The sequence below is a fragment of the Anolis sagrei genome, chromosome 4 (assembly GCF_037176765.1).
Source record: "Anolis sagrei isolate rAnoSag1 chromosome 4, rAnoSag1.mat, whole genome shotgun sequence".
Classification (NCBI taxonomy): domain Eukaryota; kingdom Metazoa; phylum Chordata; class Lepidosauria; order Squamata; family Dactyloidae; genus Anolis; species Anolis sagrei.
In genome coordinates, this window is record NC_090024.1 from 326,962 (window position 1) to 342,143 (window position 15,182).

Genomic DNA, 15,182 nt, shown 5'->3' on the forward strand with positions numbered 1-15,182 from the left:
GGACATTAAAAACAATAAAAAGGGCTTCTATTCTTATGTCAGTAGAAAAAGGAAAAACAAGGAGGCGATAGGACCTCTTCGAGGAGAAGATGGGGCAATGCTGACAGGGGACAGGGAAAAGGCAGAACTACTTAATGCCTTCTTTGCCTCGGTCTTCTCACAAAAAGAGAGTCTTCAACCTCAGCAAAATGGAGTGGATGAGGGATTGGAGGACATCCAACCCCAAATTGGGAAAGAAGTCGTCCAGGAATACCTGGCCGCTCTTAATGAGTTCAAGTCCCCAGGGCCAGATCAACTACACCCAAGAGTACTGAAGGAACTAGCGGAAGTCATTTCGGAACCATTGGCAACCATCTTTGAGAGTTCTTGGAGAACGGGAGACGTTCCAGCAGATTGGAGGAGGGCCAATGTGGTCCCAATCTTCAAGAAGGGAAAAAAGGACGACCCAAACAACTACCGTCCGGTCAGCCTCACGTTGATACCGGGCAAAATTCTGGAAAAGATTGTTAAGGAAGCGGTCTGCAAACACTTAGAAACAAATGCAGTCATCGCTAATAGTCAACATGGATTTATCAAAAATAAGTCATGCCAGACTAATCTGATCTCTTTCTTCGATAGAGCTACAAGCTGGGTAGATGTGGGGAATGATGCCGTGGATGGAGCGTGTCTGGATTTCAGTAAGGCCTTCTTGGACAAGGTCCCCCACGACCTTCTGGCAAGGAAACTAGTCCAATGTGGGCGAGGCAAAACTACGGTGAGGTGGGTCTGTAATTGGTTAAGTGGACGAACACAGAGAGTGCTCACTAATGCTTCCTCTTCATCCTGGAAAGAAGTGACAAGTGGAGTGCCGCAGGGTTCCGTCCTGGGCCCGGTCCTGTTCAACATCTTTATTAATGACTTAGATGAAGGGCTAGAAGGCAGGATCATCAAGTTTGCAGACGACACCAAATTGGGAGGGAGAGCCAAGACTCCAGAGGACAGGAGCAGAATTCAAAGGGATCTTGACAGATTAGAGAGATGGGCCAAAACTAACAAAATGAAGTTCAACAGTGACAAATGCAAGATACTCCACTTTGGCAGAAAAAATGAAATGCAAAGATACAGAATGGGGGACAATGCCTGGCTCGAGAGCAGTACGTGTGAAAAAGATCTTGGAGTCCTCGTGGACAACAAGTTAAACATGAGCCAACAATGTGATGTGGCGGCAAAAAAAGCCAATGGGATTTTGGCCTGCATCAAGAGGAGCATAGTGTCTAGATCTAGGGAAGTAATGCTCCCCATGCTCTATTCTGCTTTGGTTAGACCACACCTGGAATATTGTGTCCAATTCTGGGCACCACAATTGAAGAGAGATATTGACAAGCTGGAATGTGTCCAGAGGAGGGCGACTAAAATGATCAAGGGTCTGGAGAACAAGCCCTATGAGGAGCGGCTTAGGGAACTGGGCATGTTTAGCCTGAAGAAGAGAAGGCTGAGAGGAGATATGATAGCCATGTATAAATATGTGAGAGGAAGCCACAGGGAGGAGGAGGGAGCAAGCTTGTTTTCTGCTTCCTTGGAGACTAGGACGCAATGGAGCAATGGCTTCAAACTACAAGAGAGGAGATTCCATCTGAACATTAGGAAGAACTTCCTGACTGTGAGAGCCGTTCAGCAGTGGAACTCTCTGCCCCGGAGTGTGGTGGAGGCTCCTTCTTTGGAAGCTTTTAAGCAGAGGCTGGATGGCCATTTGTCAGGGGTGATTTGAATGCAATATTCCTGCTTCTTGGCAGAATGGGGTTGGACTGGATGGCCCATGAGGTCTCTTCCAACTCTTTGATTCTATGATTCTATGATTCTAGGGACACCAAGATGGCTGTGCTGCCTCCCTTCCCATCAGGAGTCCCAGGTCTCCTTTCTGGGCATCCCAAATTACATGGGGTGTTGTAGGTTTTTCAGGTTGTATGGCCATGTTCTAGAAGCATTTTCTCCTGACGTTTCACCTGCATCTGTGGCAGGCTTCCTCAGAGGTTGTGAGGTTTGATAAATCAAGGTGGCCAATTGAAACATTCACACCGGGCTCCAACAGACAAGAGTTCTTTCTCTCACCCTGGATCTTCCACAGATATATAAACCCAATTTTCCAGTTTTCCAGCTTCTCTGTGTAGCCTGACATGGTGGTTGTGGGAGTGGTCCAGCATTTCTGAGTTCTCAAATCATATGCTGTGTCCAAGTTGCTCCACCAGGTACGCTGCTATGGCTGATTTGCCCCAGGCTGTAACAAGCCACACCAAACAACTGTCAGGCCATCAAATGCTAATCAAGGTGGTCAGTTGAAACATTCACGCCTAGCTCCAACAGATAAGAGTCCTTTGCCCCACCAAGGTCATTATTCCGCAGATGTATAAACCCATTTTCCTAGTTCCAACAGACCTCACTACCTCTGAGGATGCTTGCCATAGATGTAGGCGAAACGTCCGGAGAGAATGCCTCTAGACCAGGGGCCAAACCTGGCCCCCTGGGAGCATGTATCCGGCCCGCGGGGTGTGCTGGGCCGCCAAACCCCTTGGTCTTCTCCCGGTGTTGGGTTAGTGCAGGAAGCGCATGCCCAGGGGACGGTGGAGGGAGCGGGCTCCCGGCACCGGCCCTCTTCCGCCACACACTTGCCAACGTCCCCTGGGCAGGCGCTTCTTGCACTGGTGCCAGGAGCACAAATCCAGGTCCAGTGCGGGGTGTCAGGACTCGGTTTCCTGGCCTTGGATGTTGGCGCAAAAAACCGGATTCCTGACATGGAGAACTGATAAGGATTTGCAGCTGGTGGCCTTGGGAGGGGCAGTTGGTGGTTTGGCGGGGAATATTGCGCCGGGATCTTTGGTCGGCGGGAAGAGGGGATTCGAATGTGGGGGAGGGTATATAAGGGTTGACTTGCGTCTGTGCGCCAATCCTGGCTTTCATTGTGTATGTATTTCCAGTAGTAAAAGTTCCTGATTGATTACGGATTGGCGTCCTGTGTCTTTTCTGGGAGCGGCTGCTGTGAGGTTACATTAAGCCAGGATTCTTCGGTGCCATCCCACGGCTGTGGTGAGGTACCCCTATGCAACGGGAGGAAGATCCAACGGAGGGGGGAGAACCAGCTTCCCCTTTCGAAAATGCAGAAAAGGAGCTGGAGAGAGTGAATGCCTTAGCTTCATCAACGGCATATGCCCAGCCCAACGGAGTCACACAGAGGCGAGTGAAGGGGGCAGGGGCAGCAATGAGAGAAAGCAGTGGGCTAGAATTTCCCTCCCCGCAAAGGTTGGATTTCCTGGAGGAAAAGATGACATCAATGGAGACCACCCTCGCAATGATGTCAAAGGTGATGGAACGGCTGACCCCCCTATTAGAGGAACCACCACCCCGAGGGGAATCGGTGTGGAGCGCGGGGGAGAGGAGTGACCGGGGACCCGGGGCACGTCCTAAAACACAGACGAGCTGGAGGGCTGCTGCGGAGAGCGATGAGGAGGAGGAACGACCCCGGGGACTGGCGCCCCAGCAGACGTTCCTGGTGCCCCCGGCCGGAACCGGGCGCGGCACAGGGCGTCAGGAATTGCCCCCGGAGCGGCGAGGGCTCCAGGGAGGGCCACCGCGAGCGGAGAACCCGGAGAGGCATCCCCTTCCCTACCAACCTAGAAGGGAGGAGCTGAGGATCGAATTCGGAGGAGAAGCCGGGAACCTCGCATACTTCTTGACTATGGTGAGGGGATATCTAGAAGATAACGCCCTTACCTTCGGGTCAGAGGCAAGCAGAGTGCGAGCAGTGGGCGCAGCACTGAGAGGGGGAGCAGCGGAGTGGTACGTCCAGCTCCATGCCAGGCACGACCCATGTTTGGGATCTACGAGGCGATTCCTGGCTGCGATGGAGGCACGCTTCAGAGATCCGCTCGAGAGGGTCCGGGCGAGGGAAAAGCTGCAGACGATAACCCAAGGACATCGCTCCGTGTCCGAATACGTGGAGGAATTCCGGTTGAGGGCGGAGAAGGTGCCAGAGTGGTCCAATACCACCAAGGTCCAGATATTCAAAGAGGGCCTGCGGAAAGAAATCTTGACCTGGGCACTTCATCGTGACGATCCAGAGGAGATAGGCGGATGGATTGAGCTGGCCGGCTGCATCGAGACAACCTTGGCACAGGTCAGGAGGCATCAAGGAGCGGCGCCGCAGCAGACGAGAGCGAAGGAGGAGGGTCGAAGTAAAGATCGAACTCAATGAGGATGCCAAGTTGCCTAGGAGTAAATTGTACCCCATGTCGGTCAAGGAGATGGAGGAACTGAGAAAATATATTGAAAAAAACTTGGCCCGAGGGTTTATAAGACCATCTGAATCACCCTTGGGAGCCCCAGTGCTATTTAGGCACAAAAAGGACGGTTCGTTGAGACTGTGCGTGGACTATAGGGGGCTGAATGCAGTGAGCACCACCAACAACTACCCCATGCCACTAACCAAGGACTTACTATCGAGATTGTTAGAAGCAAGGGTGTTCACAAAAATTGACTTGATCGAGGCCTATCACAAACTGCGCATAAGGCCTGAGGACAGGTGGAAAACGGCGTTCGCCTGTGCGCTCGGCCATTTTGAATATTTAATTTGCCCATTCGGGCTCAAAGGCTCTGGATCAGCATTTATGCAGATGATTAATGAGGTGTTACACCCATTATTGTATCGCGGGGTGTTTTGCTTTGTGGATGATGTAATTGTATTTACCCGGGATAGACGATCCCATGTCAAATTGGTGAGAGAGGTGCTCCAAAAATTGAGGGAGGCAAAATTGTTTGCAAAGCTACCAAAATGTGAATTCAATAAGGAACAGATAGATTTCCTGGGATACCGGATCTCCAAGGGAGGGATAGCAATGGATCCGGCAAAGGTGGAGGATGTCAGGGGGTGGAGCCCTCCCCAAACGCGCAAACAGTTGCAATCATTCCATGGATTTGCAAATTTCTACCGGGGGTTCATAGAGGACTTTGCGCAGATAACATTGCCCCTAACGGAATTGCTCAAAACGAAGGGGGAGGGGGAAACGGTGAAGGTGCGGTCCCCGGGAGCAAAGCTAAATTGGTCACAGAGTGCCAAAAAGCTTTTGAAGAACTGAAACGCAGGTTCACTGAGGAACCAGTATTAATCCACCCCGATTTGACCAAACCATTCGTAATCCATTGTGACGCATCAGATTGGGCTTACGGGGCGGCTCTGATGCAAAGGGACCAAGAAGGGAGGTTGAAACCCTGCAGGTTCATCTCAAAAAAATTCAGCGAAACTGAGCGAAACTGGCCAGTGTGGGAGAAGGAGGCCCTATCAGTGGTGAGGGCTCTAGAAACGTGGAGGCACCTATTAGAGGGGAGCGGCATCCCCTTTGAAGTGTGGACCGACCATAAAAACTTACAATACCTCACTTCACCCAGACAATTGTCAGCAAAGCAAATAAGATGGGCCCAGTATTTCAGCAGATTTGATTTTAAGCTGCGGTTCCAAAAGGGGAAACAAAATGTAATCGCAGACACGTTGTCAAGAATGCCGGAGGATGAAGGGAGGGGGCAAGGCCCAAAGGGGAGCGTATTCTCAGAACGGCAGTGGGGCATGGCAGTGCAAACCCGAGCACAAACGGAGCGCAGCCAAAGGCTGGTGGGGGTTGAGAGCAAAGACGGGGGATGGGAAGAGGAGATAAGGCAGGCATGCAGGGAGGATGAGTGGCTGGAAAGAAATAAGGAAAAGGTGGAATGGAAGGATGGGTTGGGATTTGTACATAGAAAATTATACATCCCAGGCAGCCTGAGGGAAAAAATGATGGTCAGATGCCACGGCAACAAGGGAGCGGGACACTGGGGAGTAACGAAAACCCTGAAAATGTTGGCACGTCAGTGTTGGTGGCCCGGGATGAGGGGTGACACCAAAATGTATGTATCCCGATGCAATGCGTGTGCACAGAGTAAGGCAACCACACGGAAGCCAACGGGGTTATTGCAAAAGGTGGCAGAACCATCACAACCATGGAGGGTAATTGCTATGGACTTTGTGGGCGAACTCCCAATTAGCAGAGGGCAACGTTACATATGGACGGTGATGGATCTGTTCTCAAAGCAAGCGCATTTCATAGCGCTGCCTAAATTACCATCTGCAGAGAAATTGGCTGAGCTATTTATCAAACATATCTATCGGTTACATGGTTGTCCAGACCAGGTGATTAGTGACCGAGGGGTGCAATTCACGGCCCGGTTCTGGGAAGGATTCATGCAGTTGATGGGGGTGGAAAGGACCCTGAGTTCAGCATTCCATCCCATGACCAATGGGGGGGTCGAGCGCACACAACAGACATTGGGGCTGTTCCTAAGGACATACACAAACCAATGCCAAACCGATTGGGCTGATTTACTCCCGTTTGCAGAAATCGCGTACAATGGAGCCTGTCACGCATCCACAGGGAAATCCCCCTTTGAGGTACTATACGGCATGGAAGTGACCCCTTTACCCAAATTACCGAGTTGGGGGGAAGAACTGGAGGGAAAGGAGGGATGGCCAGACAAAATGAAAGCGAACTGGGAGGGAGTGGCGAAGTCACTACGAGAGGCCCAACGAAAATATAAATTGTTTGCAGATCGGAAAAGGAGGGAAGGTGACAGATTGGAAGAAGGGGATTTAGTGTGGCTGAGTACAAAAAACCTCAAGCTAAATAACCCCTCTCAGAAATTGTCTCCCAAATACATTGGTCCCTTCAGGATTTCTGACAAAATAAATGACGTGACGTATACTTTGAAACTACCTAAGGTGTTGGGGAAGGTACATCCAACCTTCCATTGTAGTTTGTTAAAAAGATACCAAGGCCCGCTAGACAAAGAAGGGACATGAGGGTGACGTGTGTTTCCCTTCCAGGAAGAAGAGGAGGTGGAGGGGGACGTTATGTCAGGACTCAGTTTCCTGGCCTTGGATGTTGGCGCAAAAAACCGGATTCCTGACATGGAGAACTGATAAGGATTTGCAGCTGGTGGCCTTGGGAGGGGCAGTTGGTGGTTTGGCGGGGAATATTGCGCGGGATCTTTGGTCGGCGGGAAGAGGGGATTCAAATGTGGGGGAGGGTATATAAGGGTTGACTTGCGTCTGTGCGCCAATCCTGGCTTTCATTGTGTATGTATTTCCAGTAGTAAAAGTTCCTGATTGATTACGGATTGGCGTCCTGTGTCTTTTCTGGGAGCGGCTGCTGTGAGCTTACAGCGGGGAGTGTGCTCCCTGCACCGCCCCTTTTCCCCGTGCACAAACACCGGGAGAAGGACGCTCCCTGGCGCTGGCAAGTGCGCGGGGGAAGAGGGCCAGTGCAGGGAGTGCAGGGAGTCCCTCCACTGGCCCCCGGGCACGCACTCCCTGCACCATCCCTCTCCCAGCATTGGCAAGTGCGCGGGGGAAGAGAGTCAACACAAGTGTAAGCACACGGGGGGGGGGGGGGTCGGGGGGGGAGGTCGATGCTTGCCTCGAGGGGCAGCCCAGTGGCTCTGATGCCCTGGCGGGGGTGGGCCTCTCCTGGGGGCTGTGCCAGCCCTCCTCTACGGGACAGCCAAGAGGCTTCTCCCAGCAGCCCGCCCTGCCTGCCTGCCTGCCTCCGGGCAGTGGGAGAGAGAGCGCCCTGTGGTTGTGATGACGGAGCGGAAGCCATTGGATTGATTGATTTATCTATTTCACGCACTTCTGCCCCGCCCTTCTCAACCCCCGAGTGGGGGGGGGGGGGGACTCAGGGCGGCTTACAAAAGGCACAATTCGATGCCAACAAAATAAGTATATCGCAATTCTAACAATTAAACAGTCACTTTATACAGCAAAATCAATAAAACCAGTCCGTACTCAGCGTTCACCATCTCAGAGTCCACAAATTCATCCCATATTGTCTAGTCATCATTGTCCTTGTCTCATTGCCAGATTGCCCGAAAGCCTGGTCCCACAACCATGTTTTTAATTTCCTTCTGAAGGAGAGGAGGGATGTCGATGACCTGATTTCCCCGGGGAGTGAATTCCACAGGTGGGGGGCCACTGCCATGAAGGCCCTGCTCCTCGTCGCCACCAATCTCACTTGTGATAGAGGTGGGGTCGAGAGCAGGGCCTCCCCAGAAGATCTCAAACTCCGAGGTGGGACGTAGAGGTATTGCTGGTACTGCAAATCCCATAATCTGTTGTAGATCCTCCCTCAAACCCCTCCAGTATGTTCTCTTGGTCATGGGACTTCTGTATGCCAAGTGTGGTTCAGATCCATTTTTGGAGGAGCTCAGAATGCTCTTTGATGGCTGGTAAACTATAAATCCCCACAACTGCAATTTCCAAATATCAGGGTCTCTTTTCCCCAAATCCCCCCAGTATGTTCTGTTGGTCATGGGACTTCTGAATGCCAAGAGTGGTTCAGATCCATTTTTGGAGGAGCTCAGAATGCTCTTTGATGGCCGGTGAACTATAAATCCTCTGAACTGCAATTCCCAAATGTCAGGGTCTATTTCCCCCAAACCCCTCCTGCTTTAATGAATAGCAATGCTATTTAGTTCTACTGTAGTGTTTCATATATTTGTAGATTTGAAATTGTATTGAAATGTAAGCTGCTTTGCCCCTTCCACACCGCTGTCTACAATCCACACTTGACTGGCTTATATGGCAGTTTGGACTCTGATAATATTGTGAATTATCTGCCTTGATAATTCTGGGTTATATGGCTGTTTGGAAGGGTCCTCTCAGGCAGGCCCTATATCCCACAATCTGATCCTAGGTTTTCTGTTTATCCCAGATTATCTGGCAGTGCAGACTCATATAATCCAGTTTGAAGCTGAAAACCTGGGATCAGATCCTGAGATCTAGGGCCTGTCTGGAAGGGCCCACAGTCTCCTTGTGAAGGCAAAAAGTGGTGTGTAAATAAACATAATGATAACATTGTAGGACAGAAATCTGTTCCTGGTTTGGAAGTGTTCTTTTCTTTTTAATTGTGTGGCCCTTGTTTTGAAAGTAGTCGTTCTGTAAGACTGTAGGTTGTATGGAGCAGTCTTAAATGATCACTCACAAGCCGGTTTTGCTTGGAAATGGATATATTGCTTGTATCTCTGCAGCAAAGAAAGACACTACTGACTTTTCCATCACCATATGGAACCCTAGAATAATCCCGGAGTGGGAAGAGGCCTGCTGGGCCCCCCTCCAGCCCAACCCCATCCCGCCCAGTAGCAGGAACGTCGCCTTCCAAGCCCCCCCCCCCCCCAGCAGATTTCCAATTGTCACAGGCGTGATTGGCGAGGACGAGAGAGAGGCAGGGCCTTCTCAGTGATTGCTCCCCAGCTAAGGAACTCCCTTCCTGGTGAGATCGGGTCGGCCCCCTCCCTCCTGCCCTTCAGAAGGAGGGTCAACACTTGGCTGTGGGTCCAAGCTTTTGGGACAGGGCATGAAAGCGGCCATGGGAAAGGTGACCAGGCCAATTAGATTTTATGTTGATGACCAGGATGGTTTTCAATGGTGTATTTTAATATTGAGATACATGTTTTTAATGTTTATGTATGTGTATGTGAATGTGTGTCCCGGCATTGGATGTTTGCCATGTATATACTGTGCTCCACCCTGAGTCCGGGTGAGGACAAGGGCGGAATATCAATGGTTCAAATAAATAACTAAATACAAATAAAGGAAAATTTGCCTTCAAGCACGTCATAGCATGGCTAACGGTCGTCATAAGAGCGTGTAACGGCAGTGGACCCATGGATATGTTTCCTGATCAGCCTATTGGCCAAACTCCCATGACCACAGGAAATACTGGAGAGGCTTGGGGAAGAAGATAGACCTTGGCATGTGGGAGGACTTGCTGGGATGTATAGTTTCCCTGTGGAGACCAAAATCCACTGATTGTGGTGATGCGAATGTATCTCAATTAACTCAATGTAGACATAAATGCCCTCGGTGCGCCACATGTTGCCCGTGGGCCGTAGTGTGAGGACCCCTGATGTGGACATTTCCTGTGGAAGCAGGATGAAGAAGAACGGATAAGGCTGGAATGCAGTTCTGGCAGAGTGTCCTGATCCAAGCAGACATGATTTACAGTGCTCACGTATATCGTGTGAATATTGCAATAAAGAGAAGAGCCGCTCCGGCTTAGAAGCGGATTCAAGAAGTCCAGTGTGTTTCCTCCCTTTGTGCCTTCAGGAAGACGCTTGAGAGGTCGAAGGAGACTGAGATGAGGAAGGTGATTTATCTCAAGACACCAACACTCCAGTCACACCCAGTCAGTTTGAGCCAGGGATTTGAAAAACCACGCTTTGCGTTTTAATCTTGGTTCTATGTATTTGAATATGCATTTCATAGAGATGTGCTTTCATATGTATATTTTAAGGAATGTTTTGGATGACTTTATGTGTTTAGCTGTCATAACCTGCCTTCAGCCACGAGGTGAGGTGGGAACAAAATAAAATCATTATCATCATCATCATCATCATCATCATCATCATCATCATTCATGAAAGCGACACCTGTAAACACAGAGGGACAGCTGTCTCCAAATGTGGGATTCAGATGTGCGGTAATTAAAACTAAAGTCATATCCAAAAAAAGCAATAGATGATCTAAAGAAGCATAAAAATCAAACCCAGAGCGATGCGACTAACACAATAGGTTGAAAAATGGTACTGAATAGGACCTTAGAGCCGTGGTTCTCAACCTGTGGGTCTCTCCCCAGGTGTTTTGGCCTACAACACCCAGAAATCCCAGCCAGCTGTTAGGAGTCCTGGGAGTTGAAGGCCCAAACTTCTGGGGATCCACAGGTTGAGAACCACTGCCGTACAGGATGCCTTGACCCCCAGCTCCATCTGCCTTTCCAGTGGGAGGTTTCGCCCTTCCGAATCCCCTTTTCGTAAACACGCCTTTCATTAAGAAAAAGAGAAAGATAGTACGTTTCCAATACATAACGCTAAAACCATACAGTTCATTGAAGGGCTGCCACAACTACAAAAATAAATCAGCAAAAGCACACGCCACTCAAACACTCCTGTACGGACACACAAAGTACACGAACCAATGAACCAACAGACCTGGGTCTAATTCTGAGAACTTCCCACCGGGCTGATTGTGTCCCTGGTCATTCTCCTCCCCTCAGATACTCACGACAGAAGTGGAGTGCGGGGGCGTTCAAGTCTAAGTACTGTCATGACATGTTTATCTGCCCAATTTATTCATTGAACTGCAGTAATTACCACTGAAATGAATAAGTTTATAAAAAAAAAGGAAATAAAATGTATTAGTAACAATGTTTGCGATGAAACACACGGAGCAGCTACAGAGGAAACTACACAATGATTATTTATACAGAAAGAGTATATGAAACCTATCTATATATATTATTAGATGTATTCAAAATCTTATATGGAGTTGGTTTAACCTCTGTCTGGCTACTTAAACTGAATTACAGTGTCAGAAAAGGATGCGTGTCTAAAACGTGACGCCAACATGAAAAGTTTGGAAAGCTCTGCCTTAGAGTCTCTCTGGGATCAATGACCACAGTTCCCTCCAATGGGAATTCTATGTCTACGTAGACGTCAGCTCTCAGGGACGCTCTTTCCACGTGCCATCTCTCAGGGATACTTGGATTGTGCTTTTCCTGCATGGCGGGGGGTTCTCGTTAATATATTTATTTATATCTCGCTTTTTCTCTCCATTCGGACACTCAAAGTGGCGCACAAATTAACAGCGTTGCAATACAACTTAAAACATACAAATATTAAAACCCTATGTCTATATATGTTTTCTCCCCAGGGTGAGTTCTTTGATGTTTATGTAGAGATGAACTACGAGTGAAGCTCTGTCCACACTCCAGGCATTTATAGGGTTGCTCCCCAGTGTGGAGGAGCACTCGGTGGTGCAGTGTGTTAAAGCCCTGTGCCGGCAGGACTGAAGACAGACAGGTCGCAGGTTCGAATCTGGGGAGAGGCAGATGAGCTCCCTCTATTAGCTCCACCTCCTCATGCGGGGACATGAGAGAAGCCTCCCACAAGGATGATAAAGCATCAAAAAATCATCCAGGCAACCCCTGGGCAACGTCCTTGCAGAAGGCCAATTCTCTCACAACAGGAGCGGTTGCTCCTGACACGACAAAAAAAAAAAATCCCCAGTGTGAGTGCTTTCATGTGAACGTAGTGGTCTACTCTGAGTGAAGCTCTGTCCACACTCCAAGCATTCATAAGGCTTTCCCCCCAGTGTGGGTCCTTTCATGTTTATTTAGATGAGAACTCTGAGTGAAGCTCTGACCACATTCCAGGCATTTATACGGTTTCTCCCCAGTGTGAATCCTTTGATGTTTACGTAGACTTGAATTATGAGTGTACCTCTGTCCACATTCGAGGCATGTATAGGGTTTCTCCCCAGTGTGTGTCCTTTCATGTAAAAGTAGACCTGACATATTAGCAAAGCTTTGTCCACATTCCTGGCATTTATAGGGTTTCTCCCCAGTGTGAATCCTTTGATGTGAACGTAAATTTGAACTCTGAGTGAAGCTGTGACCACATTCCAGGCATTTATAAGGTTCCTCCCCAGTGTGACCTCTTTGATGCCTACGTAGACTTGAACTATCAATGAAGCTATGTCCACATTCCAAGCATTTATAGGGTTTCTCCCCAGTGTGAATCCTTTGATGTGAATGTAGATGTGAACGACGAGCAAAGCTCTGTCCACACTCCAGGCAGGAAAAGGGTTTCTCCCCAGTGTGAGTCCTTTCATGTGAATGTAGATGTGAACGACGAGCAAAGCTCTGTCCACACTCCAGGCAGGAATAGGGTTTCTCCCCAGTGTGAGTCCTTTCATGTGAACGTAGACCTGAAATCTGAGCAAAGCTCTGTCCACATTCTAGGCATTTATAGGGTTTCTCCCCAGTGTGAACCCTTTGATGTCTACGTAGACTTAAACTATCAGCAAAGCTCTGTCCACACTCCAGGCAGGAATAGGGTTTCTCCCCAGTGTGAGTCTTTACATGTTGCTGCAGACTCTGCCTCCGAGTGAAGCTCTTTCCACACTCCAGGCATGTATAGGGTTTCTCCCCAGTGTGAATCCTTTGATGTATACGCAGATTTGAATTCTGAGTGAAGCTCTGACCACACTCCAGGCAGGAATAAGGTTTCTCCCCAGTGTGAGTCCTTTCATGTGAATGGAGATTTGAACTCTGAGTGAAGCTCTGTCCACACTCCAGGCATTTATAGGGTTTCTTCCCAGTGTGAGTCTTTACATGTTGCTGCAGATGATTCCTCCGAGTGAAGCTCTTTCCACACTCCAGGCATTTAGACGCTTTCTCCTCCATGTCAAGAATGATACGGGTGTTGAATTCCAATACTAAGACTTGACTCTTCTTTATTCCTTTGTTATCTGTAAGTGAAGTCAAGAATTCAGCAAGATCATCGCCTCGAGAGGATGTCTTCTCCCTGTGTTATTGGTTTCCTTACTGCATCCAAGAGGTCGCTCCAAAGAGTCCTCACTTCCCTGGTGAAGAAAGAAGAGAAAGATCAAGGATGGAAGCCAGAGACCTTCTCTACCTCCAAGATTTTCCCCTTCCCCTTCATGGGTCACGTTGAGAATGGGAATACCAAGAAAGGCCGACACTGGGGCCTCAAGCACATATCCAGAGACCAGCCGTGGGAATCAATGGTTCTTTAAAAAGGAGGGAATGAATTCAGAAGAAGAGAGGGATGGAGGAAGACAAAAAGGAACGAGAGAAGGAAAAATGGGGAAATCCTAATTCTGGGTTGGAAGGAGGGATGGATGATAAGATGACTGAGGGAAGGGGAGGGCTGTTGGGTATGCATGGGAATGAGAATATCTTGGACTGGCGGAGGACATCTATTGATATCCAGAGGACAGCTGCTAATTTAACATCAGGTCCTATTGTTCAGCCAACTGCAGTTTGTGCCCAGGACCAACATCTCCTGATGACAGACAATTTTGCAGTGGACATTGCTGACTTAATGATAAATAGAGGCGGATGGACTTCTAGGAGGGCGGTTTGTGACTCTTTGGCCCAAATCCTATCGAAAAGACCTCACGAAATAAGACTGAAAGCCATAACCTGGCTGCGGAGGGATTACCAGTCACCCGACCACTCCACTTGTCTTTTAATTACACCGGAAGACAATTTATGGCTTGGCGAGCTATTGGCAATGCAATCCTGCCTAAAGAAACGGGGCATCACCATCAGAAGGGTAGTTGTGGACCCTCATATTCGCCCCCTTGTTGACACAGTGGTACCTTCTCGCCTCACTCCATCAGGCCCCTGTGATAAATCCACAAAGAGCTCCCCGGTTAGGCCCCCCACTCCTGATCTGTACCAATTTGAAACCCAGTTGTCCCTACACAATCGGCCACGCTTTCCCGCCCAATAACAATTCCCTTGTTCAGCCCACTCAGCTCCCTTGATGCCTCTCTTTCCAGCTTGACATCGGAAACACCCCTACCTGAAATCCAAGGGAGATTATACCCCAGCCTTACTTCTCCCGAAAGCTGACTAGCCACAGATTCCAACTTTGTAGGGGGGGAGGGGGGACCAGAGGAGGGGGGCGCCATTCAGGTCGTGTGGGGGAGGAGACTGGCTGGTTACCATCGTCCCAGGGAGAAGCGCAACAGAGTTCTTGCGACCCTGGAGAAGGTAGGAAGTGGTAGGCCCCATGGCAGTTCCCCCGGTCTTAAGGTCCTGCAGATTAATGCCAGATCTGTCAATGGTAAGACCGCTGCCATTCAGGACTTGATCCTGGATGAGAGGGCAGATCTGGCTTGCATTACTGAGACCTGGTTGGATGAACTGGGGGGAGTAAATCTTACTCAGCTGTGTCCACTGGGTTTCGGAGTGCATCAGCAGGCCAGGCTGGGGGAGCGGGGAGGAGGGATCGCAGTAGTCTTGTCAATCCATCGCCGTGGTCAGATGCGCTGTTCCGCAAACATCTGGGTTCGAGTGTGTCCACCTGAGGGCGGGGAACCGTGACAGTGTGGGGTTTCTGCTGGTGTACCGCCCACCCCACGACCCAGCAGTTTCCCTGTCTGAGCTAGCAGAGGTGGTCTCCAATTCGGCCCTGGTCTCCCAACGTCTGGTTGTGCTGGGAGACTTTAACATCCATGCCGAGACCTCCTTGTCCGGCACAGCTCAGGACTTTATGGCCACCATGACGACCATGGGACTGTCACAAATTATATCTGGACC

At 49.6% G+C, this 15,182-nt stretch overlaps 1 protein-coding gene across 1 annotated transcript; it reads right to left on the minus strand.

The window, feature by feature from the left end:
- Positions 1-9,927: 9,927 nt before the first annotated feature.
- Positions 9,928-13,791, minus strand: LOC132775225 (zinc finger and SCAN domain-containing protein 2-like). The gene has a single exon (XM_060776072.2). The coding sequence runs from the start codon at positions 13,293-13,295 to the stop codon at positions 12,183-12,185; it is 1,113 nt and encodes a 370-aa protein (XP_060632055.2). The 5' UTR covers positions 13,296-13,791; the 3' UTR covers positions 9,928-12,182.
- Positions 13,792-15,182: the final 1,391 nt, after the last annotated feature.